Source organism: Microtus ochrogaster, chromosome 2, assembly GCF_000317375.1.
Source record: "Microtus ochrogaster isolate Prairie Vole_2 chromosome 2, MicOch1.0, whole genome shotgun sequence".
Classification (NCBI taxonomy): Eukaryota; Metazoa; Chordata; class Mammalia; order Rodentia; family Cricetidae; genus Microtus; species Microtus ochrogaster.
In genome coordinates this window covers 55,075,154-55,097,277 of record NC_022010.1, presented here as the reverse complement: position 1 = coordinate 55,097,277, position 22,124 = coordinate 55,075,154, and the positions used below count along the sequence as shown (strand labels likewise).

At 40.8% G+C, this 22,124-nt stretch overlaps 1 protein-coding gene across 1 annotated transcript in view; it reads right to left on the bottom strand.

The window, feature by feature from the left end:
- The window catches only part of Spice1 (spindle and centriole associated protein 1), a 44,960-nt gene that overhangs the window by 14,418 nt on the left and 8,418 nt on the right, over positions 1-22,124 (bottom strand). The window contains exons 3-11 of the mRNA XM_013351774.2: positions 21,460-21,507; positions 19,756-19,899; positions 11,738-11,840; positions 10,787-10,893; positions 9,719-9,834; positions 3,379-3,518; positions 3,042-3,179; positions 2,432-2,694; positions 521-652 (exon numbers count right to left, since the gene is read on the bottom strand). Of these exons, the coding sequence (XP_013207228.1) occupies positions 521-652; positions 2,432-2,694; positions 3,042-3,179; positions 3,379-3,518; positions 9,719-9,834; positions 10,787-10,893; positions 11,738-11,840; positions 19,756-19,899; positions 21,460-21,507 (1,191 nt within the window). The remainder of the gene's footprint in view (positions 1-520; positions 653-2,431; positions 2,695-3,041; positions 3,180-3,378; positions 3,519-9,718; positions 9,835-10,786; positions 10,894-11,737; positions 11,841-19,755; positions 19,900-21,459; positions 21,508-22,124) is intronic.

Sequence of the window (22,124 nt, the reverse complement as noted above, 5' to 3'; positions counted from 1 at the left end):
GTAACTGAGGCTGACCCCAACATTAACCTCCATCCTTGTCACATAACACACACGCATACATACTATAAAAAGCATGCAAGACGTCAGTTTTCTAGAAAAGGTATTATATGCTTTTTTTGTAGAGCAATTAGTCAAGCAGGAAGTCAAATATGAAGTTGCTGAAAACAATCATGAGTAGCATCTGATGTCACTGCAGGAGGGCTTAAAGGCTAAGCTATCCTCTGCTCTAAAATGACAACTGGCTACCAGAACACTCCTTCACATTTGTATGAAAGGCCTGTTATCTCCACTCCATGGCATATTTCTTAGAAACAGCAAACTTATCCTACATACTATGTGCAGTTTTAGTTTCAAATATGGGATCGTGGCATAATAAATGCCATCAACACCCACTGCTGCTGCTGAGCCTGACCGGTAACAGCATTAGCACAGCCAAACCAGCAGCAGCTCCAGGAGAAACCTTTGTGCATACAGACATGCTCACTACTAAACACGGACTACCGGGAGAGCATGAAAATACCTGTGTGGCACTGTGTTCTTCTCGGAGGAGGAGAATTTCAGCTGTCAGAGCATCAATGAGCTCTCGGTGATCACCTAACATCTGTTCCAGCTGCTGCCTTGTCTCTACTTCTTTCCGAAGTTGAATCTCACTCTACAAAACACAAAAAGAAAAGCTCCCACCAGTAGGATCACATACTGAAAACTTTATTTCTACAAAGATAGCAAAGATAATTACAGAGAAGCATGAACCATAGCAATGATGAGATTTAATTTAACTTTCATTAGAAGGCTCTATTTAACTAATAAAAATGAACCTTTTTGTGTAACACATTTTATAAATGGTATATTAAATTAAGGAACTATATTTTTTCATTTAAAAAGTGAAGGGCTGTGCATAAATACTGTTTGAATACACAGACCATCTCTAAAAAGATACATTATTTCTGGCCATAATAGTAGGTTAGGTTACAAAGAAACAAACAGGTTAGTTACAAGTTATGAAAATTAGTACTTCTGTATCTTTGAATTTTATGCTGTGTGATATACTGCCAATCAAAAATTGATAGTTAAATATAACCTAAAACAAGCACATTCAACTATATTGACTATTTCTACTATTAAATGTCAAAGCTTTAAAAGCAAGTGAATAGCTAAAAAGCCAACTATTACCAAGCCTGCAATGCTTTCTAAGCACTAGCGTACTCTTCAGGACTACGGGCTGAAGGGGAAAGGGTGCTGAGAGGTGGGGGACAACAGGAGTGGGAGGGAGACAGGAGAGGACGGGGTGACAGAAATCAGAATGTACTATGTATGCGAATGAAATCGTCAAACAAGCCGAATAAAGATAAAGGGGGAAGGAAATCCATTAACTACAATATCATTCACATCATAAAAGGCACATGAAGGAAAGAATGAAATAATCTCAGGATAAAGATCTACTGAAAACACCTTCGCATGTCTGACAGCACAACAATGTTTTCATCACAAGGCAGTTTTAAAAAAACACAGGCAGATGACATGTAAATTACAGATACAACTATTGCTTAAAATAAAATTCTCTTAAACATTTTTGTCATATTTGTTCAACAGATTTAAGTACATAGTAAATAAACTGTATGTAGATTTTTAATGTGTATGAGGGTGTAATTCCATTCTCAGAAATACAGTGTCTCTCCCTGACCTAGAGCTCACCATTAGGCTAGCTGGTCTGGCTGGTTAACGAGCCCCAGGGATACTGTCTTCACTTCCCAATGCTGGGACAAGCAAGCACCACCATACCCAGAATTTTGTTTACAAGGGTTTGGGGGACTAAACTCAAGTCCTATCCTGTCAAAGCAAACACTGTAGCAACTGAGCTATCACCCCAGCTCCTTAAGTAGATTTATAGAAAATTAAACATCCTACTAATTCTATACCACACAAGGACCAATTATCATTTATAAGCAAAGAATTCTTTATTCTACAAGTTATTGTCACAATAATAAGACATCCTCCACTTAGACAACTCCCAGTCTACAGAGATCATGAGCAGTTTTCTCACCTATAAAACTTACAGATCACAGAAAGCAACTCTCTAGACTACTATGGGAGCAGTCAGCAAAGGAAAGCAACACAACAAAGATACAGTTAACAGTGCTACAAACCAAAATGCACTAAGAGTAATACTTACAGCTAGCACAATATATTACTTTATTTATAGCAGATTTTTCTTACTAATTACATTTTTTCTAAAGTTTAAACTAATATCAGAATAATTTACCTAAGCAGGTATCAAATGATAGAGGGAGACTACAACCATAAATTTTATTGTAGATAAATTAACACTGAGTAAAATAAAACTATTCAAATTTAACTTTACTTATGAAGTAAGAAAAAAACATTCCCATGTATTCAGCCTGAAGAGAAGATTCACATAACCTTGTATTCTTACCTCTTTAAGGTACCGGACCAGGCGGCAGAGAGAGCTCACCAGGGACAAAGTGAAGCCTGTGAGCCCCTGACCACCCTGTAGCCCCTTGACCTCACGCCCCGTCCACCGCTCATATTCTTCCATTTCATGTTCCACTTCATGTATCATGTGTTTGAGGACATCCAGGCTGGAGTTGTTACTTGGCAAGTCTGTGGAGGTTGTGCTGGAGGATAACATGTTTTTCTTCTGCTTGGAAAGAGTCCGCATATCTGGTTTTCTTTTCACTGAGAACGACAAAGCCATTCTATTTCAAAATCAGGAAAACCACAACTACAAAACTACCAAGAAAACATTTAGTTGTTCACCATTCAGAAAGTTAGAAGTTACCACAGTTTTATAATAAAAACCTACAGTGTTGAAACAAAGTTTACATTATTGATAGCTAACATACTATAACTCTCTCTCACATTATGTGGGACAGAAAGGATTTCTTGGCTTTCCCTAGGCAAACTCATACTTAAATATATCCAATTGGATGAGCTTCAGGAAAAAATATTCACTGGGTGATGAATAAAGCTTTAACAGGATGTGTGTTTAACAATTCATCTTTGTAAACTGAGAAAACGTGGACCTTTATTTAGCAGCTGCTTTTGCTTCCTTGAGTTCAGCACTTGTCCCGCCGCATAGCTGGAGTCTGCGGTCTCTGCAGACTCCTCGGGCTGAAGCCCAGCCTGGATTCTCTTGACAGCATCGGTCGCATTCAGAGCAGCTGGAGAGGGAGAACATAGGAGGAAGCATTTCAAGGGAATGCAAGTTTTCTCTACAAACATTCCCACCAAAAGATTCATCAGGATTTTAATCAATGTGTAAAGACTCCAAAAGTAGCATTTGAAAATTATTGTGTTCAAAACAAACAGATAAAACCTAAGAAAGTTTGCTACCAGAAATACTACAAAAGAACAACTAGCCTTTCTGTTCCTCCGCTGACAGCACCGAGGACGGGGTTCCTGGAGGAGTTCTCTGTGACTGGGTAGCGATTTTCTGCTGAATATCAGTCCACAATTGATTGATTAACTCAGAATTCTCTTCCTTTAGTTGATGAAGAAACCTATAAAGTATGGGACAATTAGAACAGGTGCTAACATTTAAACTGCCCACCTGTATATGTGCTTTATTTGAAAGTTTTTATCAATTCACAAATAAACAATCTTATTTGGTGTGGGAGAATTGTCTGTAATCAGTCAATCATGTCTGATTGGCCAGGCAGGAAGTATAGGTGGGAAAACCAAACAGGAAGTAGAAATGATGCAAGGAGAATAGGAGAATTCTGGGAAGGAGGAAGCTGATTCCTCCCACTCCTGCCTAGACCACGGAAGCAGCAGGATGTGATCTGCCACACTGAAAAAGGGTACTGAGCCACATGGCTAACATAGATCAGAAAAATGGGTTAATCAAGATGTGAGAGTTAGCCAGTGAGAGGCTAGAGCTAATGGGCCAATCAGCTTATAATTTATGGAGACCTATGTGTGATTTTCTTTGGGGCTAAACAGTTGTGGGGTACCAGGTAGGACAAAAACCCCAACAACAAACAAGCCAGCCCTCATGTTATTTTTATTGATTTTAGCTGGCAATATTGTGACTGAATAAGAAATGTACCCCCATAGACTTACACATTCAAACACTTTGGTCCCAGCCAGTGGTACTGTTTGGGAAAGTTATGGAATCTTTAGAGAGAGGTATCCTTGCAGGAGGACATCTGTCACTGGGGGTGAGGCTTGAGGGTGAAGTTTTTATAGCCCGGCCTCACTCCTTCCTCACACTCTCTACTTCCAGACTGCCAACACACTGTGACAGGCTGGCCTCCTGCTCCTGCTGCCATGCCTCCCTGCTGTAATGGACTGTATCCTCAGGTTGCTTTTGTCTGGGTATTTTATCATAGCAACAGAACAAAGCTAATTACAGACAGGTAGGAAGCAAAAAGGCCCCATATCTTAGGTAAGAAATCAATCCATCTGTCTTTCAGTTTCTATGCCCCCAGTCCCTTTTTAGTAGTGTTGTATAGTCTTACCCTTCTTTCTTCTCTAAAGTAACTATGCATATGTGATTCTGCGCTCTGTGGCTTCTCTTCCCTTCAAGAGACCCAGTCTGCACCGCAGACAGTGTGCTCATATTGAAGCAAGTGCTTTACACCAGAGACGGGCAGGAGTCAGATGAGATGCTTAGGGATTTTGTACTTGAAAGCCCTTTCATGACAGACCTCAGCCTTTTCCACATTCTCGCCACTAACAATGAAAAATATTTTATTTCTGACTTGAATTGAGGTTTAAGAAGTGGGAAGATAAAAAATAGAAACAAGTAAATATCTACCAGCTAATGAATGCATGTGTAAAATGTGGTGTAGCTATTCAGTGGAATAGTACTCAGCCAGAGAAAGGAATGAAGAACTGCTATAGACTACAACATGAAAGACACCAGGCACAAAAGACAGTAGATGACATGTCTAAATAGGCAGACCTACAGAGCAGTAATATATTAGTAATAATTATCCAGTGCTGAAAGGGTTGGGAGGAAATGTGTTTTCTTTCTGAAGTGATGAAAATATCCTAAAATTGATGGCAGTTGTGACCAAATGACTGTTAATGTATTTTTTAAAATAATTATGTTATAAATGAACAGGCTATGTATCTATGAACTATAAACTGTTACAAAATTAAAGAGGAAACAGATAATTTAATTTCATTAAGCCACTCAATAAATCGCAATTTCAAGTAAACTCTAAGTAGCACATTAGAAAACCATTTACTAAAAGTGTATCTAGCAAAAGGAGTCACAATATACAAAGAGGACGGATGACAAGAAAACGCCCTCTGTAAGATAACACCAGCTTTAAGTTCAACCTTTAGGAAGAAGCTCAAGAAGGCCACTCAACAAGCTGGACAAATAAACACCACAATCTCATATTTACATTACCATCTCCGCCATCCATACTTCCAGGAGTCAGGCTACACAGTAACTACAGAAAGAATGCTGTATCATCGGTACGCTAAAAGATGGCCTGCCAAAAGACACCCACAACCATGAATACTATCTTACCACACTAAAAAGGGGACTTTGCGGATGTGGTCAAGTTAAAGAGCATGAGAGAGGGACGTTTCCTAGACTACTAAGGAGTACCCTAGTTGTTAAACATGTGCATCCACAGAGAGTCTCCACAGCGTGAAGATGGCGGCAGACTGGAGTGAGGTAGCCACAGTCGGGGACTGTCAACACAACCAAAGGAGAAAAGAAAAGCAAGAGGTTCTCCTCTGGGACTCTCCCTGGGGGTGGAATGTCTCTAAACACACTTGATTTCAACCTATTGAGACATATTTCAGATTTCAAACCTACAGACAATGAATTTGTATCATCTTAAGCTGCCAAGTTTTGTTAATTTGTTACAGTGTCGTGAGAAAACTAATACAGACTGTGGACTTGAGTACTGTGCTGATGTAGACACAGCTCGGAAGTAGTTTAGGGCTGAGCCTTGAAGAAATTTTAGGTGAATGACAGAAGTAGCCTACACTGTCGTAAATGAACAATTGGCAGAAATGGGGATGTTAGTAACTCCTCCAATGAAGACACAGGAAGAGGTGCATTGTAGAGAAGCCCCAACCTGACAGAGAATTCCTAAGTTGTAAAGAGAAAGTTGACAGAAAAATGACTGTCAATGGACTTCTAGACTCCAAAGGACACATAACAGCCTGCTGCTAGAAACTGGAAACCAGCCAGTGCGTGGGGTGGCAGAAAGCTTAGTGGAGAGGCATACAAAGCAGAACTTTGTAAGTGATAAATCAAGAAGTTATGCTGCCGAGATTGCAAAGAAAAAAGAAAAAAAAAACCACCAACAACAAAGAGCTAAAAGCTTACAACCTAAGGAAAGAGAAAACCTGAGGACAGACTATTGAGCAAAATGATTCAGGGTTAAGCATCAGCTCAGTAGTGGAGTGCTTGCCTAGTAAGCGTGAGGCTCCAAACTCAATCCCCAGTACTGAAAAGAAGAACAAGTAATTAGGACTTGAAATTGAGAAATGGTTGGGCCTGCAGATCTCAAAATTAGCAGAACTGCTGCTTAGAAAGTAAGCTCTGAGAAGAAGGTATGTGAGCTGCCAAGTGTCGGCTAGTTCTAAAGGGGAAGATACAATCTTTGGATTGCCTCAGTGATCTCAGCAGAAGCCAGGGCAAGAAAAGAGATTATCCAAGAAAGATCTGTGAGGATTCTTGTCTATTAGGTAAAACACAACCATCTACAAAAGCTCTTAAGAATGTTTTGACAGCAGAAATATCTCCAGCGTGGACTGATAGGATGAAGTAAAGAATTGGAGCCAGAGAGGAAGAAGCTGATAAAGGTCGCCAGCTATAAACGTGAGCTCTTTTCTTTCTGTTTCCTTTGTCCAAATCGATGTATCGTTTTTTTATCTTATTAGATTTTATACAGTACATATTTTGTATTTAAATTATATATACTATAACATATTATAATTTATAACAATTGTATTATTATCTCTTAGAAGACCGTTTCCTAATGAGAGACAGAAAAAGAGTGGATCCAGCTGGAGGAGTGGAGGGAGGAGAATCCGTAAACAGGATGTATTCTATGAGGGAAAAAAAGGGGGAGGGATTAAAAATGTCTAAGGAATTCAAGGAACATTCTATTCACAGGCCCAACAGCATGGGCTTTAACTAAACAAGATTCAACTATAAGACAATCAAGGAAACATGAAAGGACTGGATGATCACTTAATTATTTCATGGCTGTAGGATACAGAATCAAGATATATAGGAAAGCATAGTGTGCAATGCTTTATGCTCTGTCAGTTCAAAGCTAAGGATGCAACAACTACAACACTGGGAGAAATGCAGAACAACTCAGTTGAATAGTCAACATGCAAAGGAAAATCAAGAAAGCACATAGCTAACAGCAAAGAATAAGAAAGAACAGTAATAAGCAGACCCATAAAAAGGTTCATATACAAAAGCAGCCATCTACAATCTTCCTAAATACCAAGACTTTTAAAGAACAACAATAAATACGTAGAAAAAAACAGTGTGCAAGCCTGCAATCCTCGTAGGTAGGAGGTTAAGGCCTAAGTTGACAGTTTGAGGCCAGCGTGAGTTTTATAGTAAGATCAAACCAACAACAAAAAGGAAAAGCAATAGCTACAGTGCAATGCACAGTCCTATGAGAGAATATGGCAAATTTGACATCTAACACATCAACTGTATCAACCGGTGTTACAAGCTTTCTTCACCAACCAGAATTTCCAAATTGATTGGGAAGGCTGTACACACTCTCCACTGAATACAAGGAGCACAGGAATAAAAAATAATTGCAAAAGGCTAAATATAAATGACTGTATGTAAAAAGCAAAGATAACGGAGACAATCAGAAACAAGAAGTAGAGGTTTTATTCCCAATCTCAGACAACACAGATTGGACCAAAAGGCATTTAACATGACAATGGAGATTACAATGCTAAAAGCCATTGCTCAAAATAAAGATACAGCATTTATAGACATACATGTTCTATAAGTATAGCAGTGTCACAAAAAATGTATTAAACTTCAACTAAGTATACTAAAACAAGAAATATGAAGAAAAACAGAAGCACACTAAAACTAGGAGTCTTTAATATAACACTCTTGGTATATAATACAGCAAAATTAAAGAGACAGAAGAAATACAACATTCAGCAAGGTCGGTGCTATGATGTACACAGAATGTTTTACCTTCCAATAGAATCACAGCCACTTCTCAAGCGCACACATGGAATACTCACTGAAATGTCATCATAGACAGCTCATAAAGAAAGCATCACCAAGTTCCACAAGAAGAGAGATGACAGACCATAGCCTGAACACAGTGTGGTTACACTAGAAATGACAGGGAGGGTCCGCAGTTTTGTTTTGTTTTATCTTTAATTATATAAGTATAGGCAACTCTCAGGGAAAAGCAGAAAAATCAACTAAAATGATTTCGTTTCTAAAATAATCCATTTATTTTTGTCAACTGAAAAAAATATTACAACCCTAAGTCAAGAAGCAACAAAATAAAGCACAAAGGAAAAAAGGTAAAAGAGAAAACTGAGACAGGAGAAATAAACACATTAGCTCAAGTTAATAAGCCAGGAGCCCAATTCTTTGAAAAACTAAGAAAATGGACTATTAACCAATGCAATCTTAAGAGAGGTCAACCAAAAGAAATGATGGAGAGGGTCCGGTGCACAAGCCCACACACACCCTACCAAAACAAGCATATTGTTATAAGATAAAGAACACAGCAGAGACGCCCACTAATTCACACAGTCCTATAAGTAATATATTAAAAAGAGGAGGTGTAAGACACAGACCTTTGGAGGTGACATGATGCTAAACCCAGAAGCTGGAGAACTGCTTCTAGAACTCACTTCACTAAGATCCAGTGAGATAGCTGGACACTGAGGTAAGAAGCAGAAATTATGGGCCTGCAGAAACATGAATACCAACAGGCTGGAAGGTATAAGAAAGGGTGCCTAGGACTAAGATCAGGAAAGGGTACCTCCCACAAGGCCCTCAATTCCCCAACCACACAGGGAAAAACAAGATGTAGTAAAATAAAAAATTCCATTTAAAAGAAACAAATAAAAGGATAAGCTGAGTAAGAAATAAATAAGCCCTACACAAGAAAAATGTTAAAACACTCCTCAAAAAAAAAACTAAAAAAAAATCCATACATATGAACAAAGGGGGAACATTATGTCCCAACACAAAATATCAACAAGCTTTGTTTTATAAAGTTGAATAAGTTGATACTAATTTTCATATAAAAATGAACTAAAATTTTTGAGAACACCCTAATTTTTTGTTTTGTTTTGTTTCTTTGTTTTTTGAGACAAGGTGTCCTTTTGTAGTCTTGGCTGTCCTAGAACTAGCTCTGTAGACCAGCCTGGCCTAGAACTCAAAGATCCACTTGCCTCTGCCTCCCAAGTGCTGGGATTAGCGGCATATGACACCACTGCCCAGCAAGAACACCCTAAATTTAAGAAAATTTGTAGAAAAGTCAAGTATGGTGACATACATCTTCAATCCCAGCACTCAGGAGGCAGAGGCAGGCAGGTCTCTGAGTTCAAGGACAGCCAGGTCTACAAAGTGAGTTCTAGGACAGTTAGGATGACTACACAGAGAGATCCTGCCTCAAAAATAAATAGTAACAAAAATACATGCTGGCATGCCTAGATGACTTCTCGTGGCATGTACCGCCTCCTCTTGAGAGCCAAATGCACACCCACGTACCTCTCTGTGTTCCTGTTAGACTGCGAGCTCGGGGAGTTAGGCAGTTCGCTCTCACTGTCTTCGGACTGGCTGTGAGCAGTGCTCTCTTCTCCTTCATCATCTACTTCATTAAGAGCCTATCTCAACATAAAACCAGCAGCACAACTTGATTAGATGCTCACTCATCCTTTTGTCATAATAGAAATTTCTCCTCCTAAGGCTAACCCTTGATATGTGTGCTAAATACCAAAGTGTCTCAGCTCTTCCCCTAATAATAGCCCTTCTAACATCTTTAGCGGCCCTTGCTCCCTTCAGCTGTCAGTGTTTAAATGTAAGAAAACCTTTCCCTTCTTAAAACTAAACCTGGGACCACCATGAGATACTATCTCCTGTTCGTCTTTTGTTTTTGTTTAGCTTAGGCTAATTCAATCTGTTACATACCTGAGGCTGGCCCCAAATTCACACTTGCTTCTGTTTCAGTTCTCTAGTGCTAGCATTGCACGCCTGAGCAAGCAACACTGGCAGCACACTCTCTTTAAGGAAGCGTTTCCCTTTTTGCATGCACCATCTATGCTCTGCACCTTTGCCTGTGTCCTGCCACTCCACTCAAAATGCTTTCTGCAAGGTCAGTGTCAGCGCACTTATTCCCAAAAAGACAATTCCATCTTTCCCTTTCCTTCTCTGACTCATTACACCTTACCCGTCACAAGTTTCCCGCTTCTACGGTGGATAGGATTATATATGCATTAGAAATTTAGTCCAAGACCCAACACACTCAAAATAAAGGGCCAGGCACGGCAGTTCATGCTTTTAATCTCAGCACTGTGGAGGCAGAGACAGGGAGATCCCGGGGGTTCCTTGCCAGCCAGTCTAGGCTTAGTTGTTCACTTCCAGACAGACCAATGAGAGACCCTGTCTCAAAGGGTGACACCAAGGTTGTCTTCCCAATCTCCTTTGTCAATTTTCTTTTTCTACTATCTCTTTATAGCTGACAGCACAAGGTGACGTTTAAGCATTTAAAATGCTTACCACGATGCCTATATCAAACTGAACTCCATTTCAGCAAAGGCTGGGAGTGCAATGCATTACCTGAGGCTCTATGAGAGATTCATTAAGGGTGGTCTGGACGACAGGGTCTTGAATCACTCCAATGGGACTCTGAGAGGAATCAGGAGCCATGGTTACATTTGGAAACCCTGCAGAAGGGACACAAGTCATTATGATTTATTGCATCTGCCTAAACAGGCTTCACAAGTCTGTTCTGCCACAGGCTCCCTTCACTTCACGGCACTCTCAAAGAGCAGCTCCACTTACATGTATGGACATGAACCGAACGCATATCTAAACTCATTTTTACCTTCGCAACATTCCATGAGACATAGTCTACTATTTTATAGATCAGTAAACTGGAACTTGGAGAAATTAAGTGAGTAGCCCAGAGTTACTCTAATAAATGGCTGACCTGAAATTCAAACTCTCTACTAAAAATAAATCATGTGTTTCTAAAAGATTAAACAAGTTATATACAGATTATGATATAATGTTGAAGCTGAGAATGGTGGTACATGCCTATAATGCCAGCACTCAGGAGTTAAGAGGCAGGAAGATCACGAGTTCAAAGCCAGTCTTGGCTACATGGACCCTGAGGGCCAGGGGTGGTAGGTAATAATCCTATGTAACTAAAGAAAAGCAAAGTTTCTTTGAGCAAGAAACTGAAGTTGCTTTGGAGTTTAAGTTAAGCTTATTCAAACTACAAGTAAATACATGCTTTAATTATGTGGCAATCTAATAAACTAAAAATTAAGCCATGTTTTATAGCTACAAAATACTCTATTTTATACCATATGTCAATGGATAATTCTCTTAGATGAATAATTTGTAATACTTCATATTCTTAGTGAAGAACAAACAAATTATGGCTCTAGCCCTAATAATCTTCAGATACTAGTCAGCTAGAACATGTAGCAGGAACAGGCTGGATTCTTCTAATCACAAGCTGGGTTTAAGACAGAAGAGCAGGTTTGAGGAGTGATCGCTCACCTGTGCGCTTACGAGGAGCATCAACAAACAGACCTTTGGCTGCGGCTATCAGATGATCGGACTTCTCCAGCACATCCTGTGCCTGGTACTGATCAGAAAGAATCTACACACATGTTGAGAAAAATACTGTTCAGAGGAAATACATTTACTTTAAAATCATTAAGGAAAAGGACTAAGGGAAGGCAATGAACACGATGTTTTCAAAGCTTAAATATCAACCTTTATTGGTTGTGGTTGCTGGATTTGTTCTTAACCATGGGCCATGACCATTCTAAAACCCTCCAATAGCAATATCCATTAGATATTAGTAGATGGAGCTATTACAGTAGTCAGTAGCTTCAAAGAAAATATATTACATTGTGCTCTGATACGCACATGGCACACACACTCACACAAGCACACTCATGCACATATACACTCACACACACATGCATGCACACACTGCCACACAAGCACACACTTTTTAAACTTTCCTTTGATTCTTTGCATCTTTTACATCATGTGTCTTGATCCCATTAATTTCCCCAACCCTTTGTATCCAATCTCTGCCCTTGCACTCCCCCCCCCAAAAAAAAATAAAATTTAAGAGGAAAAAGGGAAAAATCTTGTCATGGAAGCTGTAGTGTGACACAGTGAGTCACACAGTAAACCCTTTTTTCCATGTATCTTTACTTGCAAGTGTTCTTTGTAAAGAGTCATTGGTCTGGTTTGAGGCCTCTGGCTTCTGCTACACTGTCTGGGCCTCACTGGGCCTCTGCTTGGATATCCTGTTGTTGCCCTGTGTCGTGGAAACCCTGCAGTTTTAGGTCTACAGGACCGATCCCTTCATGTGTTCCAGCAGATCATTGTTGGGTGGACCAACATTCATACCCTGGTTCTGGGCCTGGGTAGTTGCAGGGTTGGCCAGCCTGCCACCCCCCTCTCGCTCCCCCTCCCCCACTCTCCCTCTTCAGCACCAGGGTGAGCTCTCCAGCACTGCTCTGGCTAGTTCACCCCTTACAGCAAGGAGCAAGGGGAGGGGCCAGTTTGCCTGCTTTCACATGCCCTCAGGGCTGGCTCTCTCACACCTGGACCATCAGGGCCAGCTCCAGTGTGCTGCCCTGTTGTGGGAGGTCCTTCCGCTCCTCCAGCCTATAGCCGCTGAGATATCAGCCCATTAGGGCGTGGTCTCTCTCCCTTTAAAACAGCAGCCACTTCCCTCTCCTCTCTCTCTTCACTTCCTGCTCCGCTGGCGACTAGACTCCCTTCCTGGTTGTGCAGAGGGCTGTTGTCTGGGACGGTGATCTGTAAGTTTTTTCCCCTTTAAATAAATACCACCCTATTAATCATAATTCCAAACTGGTGTGGCATTGTTTGTGACTTAGGCCTTCACTGTCCAGGTGAGGTGAGGAGCCCACTCTCCCAAGTGTTGTAGCTGGTGAGGGGCAGGGACAACTCTCGTACTCTTATGACCACAGACCCAGTTCTCCCTCCTGTCATAAGCAGTGAGGGTAAGAGGATCTCTCCCCAACCATTCCTTATCACAGATGAGGGGCGGGGCCACATCTCTGGTCAGTAGGGTCAGCTCCAGTGAGCTGCCCAAGTGAGCAGCAAGGCCTGCTGTCCTGAATGCAGCTGGTATAGGGAAGGGTCCGCTCCCTCACCTGGCACTGGCAGCTAGGGGTGAAGGGTAGGGAGGACACATCTTCCACACCAGCACATGACAGATGGGTACTAGGGACAGCTCTCCCACACTCACCGCTTTGGGGCTGGCTCATCCACACCTCCACCAATAGGGCCTCCTATGCTGCCCAGGAGAGGTGAAGGGCCTGCTCTCCCAAGACACACACACTTCTTAAAGTGAGACTTTTACATAGGATTTCCACATGAGAATGACTTTAAGTTGTATTCCATTCTAGTTTTAAGTGATGGCTATCGCCCACTTACTTAATTTCATAACCCATTAGTAAATAATAATACAGTTTAAAAAACACAGATTAACAATAAGAATCTCTGAGCCATTAACTCAAAGGTATTCCCAAAACTGAAGTACTCTGATGCTCCATTAACAGGTCATACATGGTCTGTGACTTAAAAAACAAGGTATAGGTTTAAGGATTAAACAAAAACTGATATGCTTAGGTATTTGTAAACAAGGTGGAGTTTTATCATAGAGAGATGGCTACACGAAAGCACCATTACAGTCATGCCTCTGATTATGCACTTTCTTTTGAAGGACTAATATACATATAAGCGAAGTCATGCGCTAAAGAGCAGTCAATTCTATCTACCACCACCAGATGTCATTCTTAAGCTGAAAAGAATGTTAAAATCAAGACAACTCCATTTGGAACACTGACTCAAATCAGCATCTAATAACAAACACTCTGCCTAGATTTTCCCTATAACACAGAAATAATGACATCAATTACTATCTTAAGATACAAAGAGAAAAGTGAGCTGCATTCTTATGTTAGTCTGCTGCTATGGCCAACTGCGTCAGCTAGGTCAGTTACTGACAGTAAGTACTAAATTAGCTCCTTCCAGAGTAAACTATAGAACTAACTGCACAAGGCCAGGAGCACACATGGTGTAAAATACTGGGTTCGAGGTCCACACCAGAAATAGTAAACAAACCCCAACTTCTTTAAACTTAGTTTCCTACTGTGTCAATGGTACACAGCATGGGTTTTATTTGAGATCTCATTATAATTAACACCAGGCATCAATGTGGTTATTTTTGGTTGTAAGCCTAGCCTTTAATGGCTGAGCCATCTCTCTGGCCCCCATGTGGTTATTAATGAGATCATTCCTCCACTTTGTCAGTTCTTTATTCTGACAGAGGATAATGTCTTGAAAACAAAAAGTCGTAAACTCTTCAAATCACCACTAGAAAGTATGTTTAAATTTTATTCCATTTGTTCTAGTATAATTTTTTTGTAGTGGCATTTCATTTGTATTTTAGTAAATAAAGCTTTCCTGAAGATCAGAAAAGTTAAACAGCCACACTGGTCAGCCTTACAGACCAGGCAGCAATGACACACACCTTTAATCCCAGTAGCCACACTAGCTTGCCATAGAAACCAGGTATTAGTGGTGCACACCCTTAATCCCAGCCCTGGAGAGGATTGTATGGGAAGAGACAGCTCTCAGGCTCAATCTCATTCTGAGGTTTCCTGTAGGCAGGATCGCCATTTTCAGACTGAGGTTGAGGTAAGAGCCAGTGGCTAGCTGTTTTGTTTTTCTGACCTTCAGGTTGAACCCCAATTTCTGCCTCTGAGTTTTTATTAGTCATACTTTTCTAGTATGGTGACAACCATACTGTCCCACTGCATCATGGATTTGCCTATGGTCCTATCACATTCTTTAGATACAGACACCATAAACAGAAAAAGTTAGTGACTAAAACCGAAGATGTACATACTCTTTGACTCTTACTTTTTCTTTTTTTTTACTCCCACTATTTGGGATTAAACCCTGAAACATCTTAAGTAAGAGCTCTAATACTGAGCTAAAGCCCTTGACTTAGTACTTCTGTCAATAATTCATCAACAAACAAGTCTGTACCCAAAAACATACTCAATATCCACTGCATTATTTATAGTGGTAAACTAAGATGCAATCTGTGAGTGGCACACACTGCTACTAATCCCCAGTGTTGCCTTTAAAAGCACAAGTCCTAAATTTTAGTCAAGGATGCAGCTAATTTCCCACCCCTCTTTGACTAAGGGAACAGCCATGCAATAATGTTCTGGGGAACAAGACACGATTCCAGAATCTCTGGCTGGCACAAAAGGAGCAGCAGATACTGTCTACTCCCACTGGCTGTTGAGCTGCACACACCAAAGGACTACAGCCACTCTGTACTAAGTCACGCGCTAAAGAACTGCGGAGCCTCTACCAGCTGCTGCTGAGCTCTTCCACAAGAGAACTACATCTGGGCTTTCTTAAATTACAGTATTTTGAGTCCTATTCTTCCCAGAAGTTTAAACTACACTCTAATGCACAACATCAGTGTCCACAAATAAAACAATCAATAGACAAATTATGGCAAACTATACCCTGCCTAGACATTTTTTTTAAAAACATAAATTTATTTCTACTTACTGTCTTCTGAGATATACTGGCATATCAACAGAGATCTAAGCAACTCCTCAACCCAACAGGAGTGGCAGGAGGGTGTGCACACACTGAAAACATATATATGCTATCACTGCTTAGAATGTGATTACAATACAAATTACATTATTTTATGAACCAACGTTCCATCTTTGGTGAAATATCTTTCAAATCCATGCAATTAAGAGCTTTGTAAATATAACGTATATTAGATATAATATTTAATAGATCAGCATAGCTATGGCTACAGTAGAAACTGACAAAGGCAGAAGAAAAAGGAAAATCTTACTGATCATGTTGATACTGGCTATTAATTATTATCAGGTCTCAAGTAAAGCCACTGCTTTGCCCTCTTCTCCTAAGCCTGTCACATTTCTTGGAGCAGATTGTTCGTGTGGCCAAAGATCACTGTGCCACGTCCACAGCAGTAACTGCCGTGTAGTGACAAATGCCATTGCACTGGCCTGAGCCTGCTGAAGGACTGAGGTTAGAGCTTCCTGGAGCGCAGCCTCAGGCAGTCTCCTGGCAATCAGCAGTCCACATGGGACCTGCTGCCGGAGACAGGCCTCCTGCTAAGGGATGGCCTTGGAAGCTAGCCCTCCTGGCACTCTGCATGCTCTTTCTTTGTATATCTTATCTTTCCTGTTTGCAACTGACCAAGTTCCCAAGAATCACAGTATAGAATGAAACTGATGATCCTCTGAAATCTGCTCCACCATTCACTAAAGCAGTTCTGGAAGAGATAAAACAGGCCGCCCCTAACTTAAGTTTGGGAGGATTTTTAGATAATGTAGAGTAGAGAGAATTATTATGAATTTGGGAATAAATGAGTAAACTATCAGGGAAAGAAGCAGTTATAGCATGAGCTTCCGTTTATGGAAAAGTTAGCAGGAACTAGAAAACCCTAGTGCTTTTCTACCAAAGATGAGAAAAAAGATTGAGGGAAAAGAATTAGCAGAAAACATGAAACCAGCTTTAGAATATTGGTATAAAACATCTGATGAGGAATGAAAAGCATACCTGGGCCTGGATACAATGCAACAAAGTATAATAAAAATATATTAATGAGGGCTTTGAACTCTGAGGCTTTAACCTTGAGAAATAGCTCTTGCTGATTAACTGTGGTGTGAGACAGTGTTTTAAGAAAACAGAACTGAAAGTCCTTGCAGCTGTGGTACAAAGAAAGTCCTGAGTTAGATAATGCTTATTTATGTCTAGAACTGTGAGTGGGGTGATAATGCACACATGCCAAGTTCTTTGATTTGTTCTGTACATAAACCTTAACTTTGCAGAAGTAAAATTGCAGCAGATTCTCACTACACAGTGTGTCTGTCTGTCATTCCCTTGGGTCGTATCCTGACTTTCCTATCCTTCACCCCTGTTCTCCCGTGGATTGCAGTCTCCCAGAGAGACAGTCTGTGGCATCACTGTATTCTTACTAAGTGAGATCTATTACTAAAAGGAAAGATCTAAATCTCATCAAAAGCTGTGGCTCTGATGCAGGAAAACATCCTGGGCAGCCAAGGAAACTGTCCACACCAGCTACTCACTAAATTTGAATCTCTGAGCACTGAGTCCAGGTACAGTGTCTCCCTGGCTTCCTTAGGAGCGCGTCAGCCGTGAGGACCGAGAATCTGCACACTACAGACAGAGGAAGCATTCTGAGCCCTTGACCCGTCCTCTCAGTACTCTTCTCCCCACGTCAGGAGCACCGGAGACAGCTCCGTGGTCATCAGGGGCTACGAGTGCTCATGGCTCTTGTTGAGGACGCAGGCTGGAGTCTCAACACTCACATGGTGACTTACAACTCTGTGACTCAGTTCTGGGGGGCCCAACACCCTCTTCTGACCTCCACTGGCACCAGACACACATGCATACATGCAGGCAAATACTCATAGACAAAATTGAAAACAGGGCTGGAGAGATGGTTCAGCTCCTCTAGAGGTCCCGAGTTCAATTCCCAGAAACCACATGGCTCACAAGCATCCATAATGAGATGTAGTGCCCTCTTCTGGCCTGCAGGCACACATACAGGCAGAACACTATACTAATAAATAAAAATAAATCTTAAAAAATGAAATAAATTCCGATGGTTTTAGGTTACCCCTGTGAAAGATCAGTAGACCCAAAGGGGTTGAGAACCACTGCTCTAAGAACTCTAAGAAATTTCTCAAAAGGCAGCCTGTGACTTAAAACCACCATGAAAAGTGATGCAGAAAGCACACACTGTAAGCTTAGCCTGGTCACACACAGCACATTCCTTCACTGTGACTTCAGTTCAAAAAAGAAAGGTCGCTCTGCTATAGTTCCTTCTAACCTCCCAGCCTACCCACCAGACATATCTGATTATTTCTTCAAACACCCAGGCAGGCAAAAGGTTAAGCCAGAGGTAAATGGCTGATGACCTAGATCAACAGTCACACAAAATTAATTTTATTTCATGTTTGCTAGGTAACCCTACTACACTGTTGAACTGAGACATAATTACAGCAGTTTATGAATATAGAGCACTATTTGCCAATAGCTGTGGTAATCTCTTTTAAAGCATTTTACCAGGGCTAGAGCAATGGCTCAGTGGCTAAGAGCATTGGTTGTTCTTCCTGAGGACCTGGGTTCAATTTTCAGCACCCACATGGCAGCTCACAACCGTCTGTGACTCCAGTTCTAGGGGATCTGACACCCTCTTCTGGCCTCCACAAGAACCAGGCATGCACACAATGCACAGACATACATGAAGGCAAAACATCATATACATAAATCTTTTTTCAAAAAAATTAAAATTCATAGCACAGCCAAGTATTTTGTTTTTGTTTTTTGAAACAGAATTTCTCTGTGTAACTGCCCTGGCTGTCCTGGAACTCACTCTGTAGACCAGGCTATCCTTGAACTCAGAGATCTTCCTGTGCCTCCCAAGTGCTAGTAAAGGCATGCACCCATCATTGCCTGTCAACACAGCCAAGATTTTAAAGATTAAAAAGAAAATCAAATTAATGTAAGAAAAATGAAGCTACAAAGTTTATAAAAACAAATGACTAGAACTGAAAATGCTCTATTAAATTAGGTAACCCAGCCCAGATAAATGAGCTCTGCATGTCTCCCTCACGTGTGGACCCTTGCGTCTAATTGTTAAGAATGTGTATTTAAGTGGGAGTAGGTGTGGGTGGAGAATATGAACCTGGAAAAAATGTGAGAAGAATACATGTGATATGAAAACGAAAGGGGGACGCTGGAGGTAGAAGATTCGGTGGGACAGGAGGAAGGGGGAAATGGCGGAGGTGGGTGGGAGTCAACCATCCACAACTGAGTATTGTAACAACAGCAGAAGAAACATGCTACTTTGTAAGCTAGTTTTGAAAAGGGAGAAGGAGAAATGGACAAACAGAAAAATTCCAGGCCAAAGAGTTACATAATCTAAGGCTACAGAGCTAATGAGTTGTGGAGAGAACATTTAAGGCAGCAAACTAGACTCCACCCACCAACCCTGCTGCTCTCTGCACTAGACTCCACCCACCAACCCTGCTGCTCTCTGCACTAGACTCCACCCACCAACCCTGCTGCTCTCTGCACTAGACTCCACCCACCCACCCTACTCTCTGCATTAGACTCCGCCCACCCTGCTGCTCTCATCACTAGACTCCACCCACCCACCCTGCTGCTCTCTGCACTAGACTCCGCCCACCCTGCTGCTCTCATCACTAGACTCCACCCACCCACCCTGCTGCTCTCTGAACTAGACTCCACCCACCCACCCTGCTGCTCTCTGAACTAGACTCCACCTACCCACCCTGCTCTCTGCAGTAGACTCCACCCACCCTGCTGCTCTCTGCCAAATCCCTGTTCACTGTTAAGGCTGCAGTATGTACTAGAGTCTCTCATGAAGTCAATCCAAGAACTCTAAAGACAGTGAATTTTTGCACTACCTCCTTCATGATAGATAATCTTGTTTTTTCAAGATTTGAAGTTTCTGGTTTCTGTTTCTTCCATTTCCTCTTCAAAGCTTTTTCTTGAAGTTCCCAGTGCACCAATGCTCTATTCTTTGACTTATGTATCTCATGACGACGTACCTATACAAAAGGAAAAACTGTAAAAAATGTTTTCAGGAACAAAGAAGTTGCCTGCTCCTATGTAAGAAAACTTACACTAGTTCTAACTTCTAATTCCTTACAGGTTCAAGGTGTGTGCATGCGTGCATGCATGTGTGTACATTCATGGCTAAAACTTTGATAGTCTTCAAAAAATGATCTAAAAGAGAAATATCTAGAACTTAGAGGTCTAACCTAAAGCCACAAAAAAATATTAACTTCTACTTCAGTTATAGACTACCAATCTTCAATTCACAAGTTAAAACTCATCCAACAAGTGCTACAACATCAATTCGTGGTCAATGCCGACACTTTAGACACGATGTAAAGGGTACCAAATCCAGCACAGCCATCTTTGCCAAAGCACACCCCTTTCATGATAACTGCATCGCTTCCAAGTCAATGATGCACTGTTTGCATAGCTCTGAGGGGCTTCATGTGGAAGTGAGGTCACAGACGATGCAGTTATCCAGGGAAGGAGAGTTCCTGAGGCAGAGGAGATAGGAGCCAGAGCTCCTAAACAGTTGGAAGGGAAGAATCCATAGGGTGACTGAGGAATAAAGTAGACATTTGCCTTTACAAGTATTCTAGTGCTCAGAACTGTAAATACGAACAAAACCTGGGTCATCTAATGAAGTTTTAATCAGGCAAACATGCAAACAACCAAAAGACTAGCAATCAAGAATTGTGAATATGCAAATCAGAATCACAATGAGACAGTACTTTATACGCACGAGGAGAATTAAAATATAAACTGGAAGTTCCGCACAGTCTGGTGGGATTTAAATCATGTAAGCACTTTGGAAAACAATTAATCAGTTATTCATAAAGTCCAATATGAAGATGCAAGACCTAGTCATTCTATTCCAGATATACACAACTTCCTGCATATGCATATATTCACAGAGTCTTGTATATGAACATTCACAATAGTATTTCTCTTAATAGATGAGAAGCATAAACCAGTACAGCTGACTAACAGATAAATCAAATCTGGAATCTCCATTCAATGCAATCCTATTTCACAACTGAAAGGAATGAAGTAGAGATACATACTATAACATGGATGGATCTTTAAAATATACTAGAAAAAGAGGCTACACACAAGAGCCCACATGCTGCATTCCATGGGTAAGAAAAGTCTAGGCTAGGCAAATCTCGAGAGACAGAAAGTAGATTAGTCACTGCCATGGAGAGACTAGCCAGGGTTACCCAGCACAGGCCTGCCTTGAAAATAACAATAACAGCAATGATAAAATGCTGCAGATATTTCTAGACAGAAAAGACAAACAGACCTGCAGGTCAATTCTAGGTAAGTGGTAAGACTATAAACCAAAAATGTTTAGTAAGATTCTAACAGTAGCTAATAAGCCTCAGTAAAATCAGAAATTTCTTAAGATAGACTTTTAGGTTTTACACAGATGTGAACAGATTAAATAAAGCTAATCAACTTCCAGAAGGGACGTGGTCTCTGTTCTGAAGGCTAGACGCCAGACACCAACTAAAACATAGAGTCCAGGACTTTTTCAGGGTTAAACTTACCAGATCTTCAGGAGTTGCCCGGTGAACTGTTAGATCATTTACAGTATTCTTTAAAAAAAAAAAGGAGCTTTTAAAATGTTTCCTTATAAATTATTAATAGTTACTGAGTTTTAGTAGCTGTAAATTGATTCAAAGTTCCAAAACCAAAAACTTTTTTTAGGAACCATTATTGTTACTATAACATTAAAACAGATTACTTTTAAATATCTTCTAGAAAATAACTATTTTTAAGTGTTATATAGGAAATAAAGCACTCTCTTATTTTAAAATAAGGACTACAATAGGAGAGCATATATTCAAAACAAGTCAACTTAACTGAAGCTATAATGTTCACACACTAGGATCCCTTGAGGCAACCTAGAAAGTGTGATGACTGCAGCAAGCTGCAGAGGGACCTTTTCCAAAGACACAGTTTCTATCTCACTAACACTCTAATTCCTGGAAGGAACGAGAGGTTACTGCCCTTAGTATATGTACTCTTAAGGCGGTACAAATATCCTGCTCTTCCCTCCAAGATAACACTCATCTAGAAACCCACCCGAGCCTACTACAGCTGCACTCCAACACGCCAACAGTCATGGCGTCCATTCCCAGAAGGCCTTACTTACTGTCCTGAGACTTACATCCATTCATGCCCAGAGCCATGGCATCCATCCCCAGAAGAC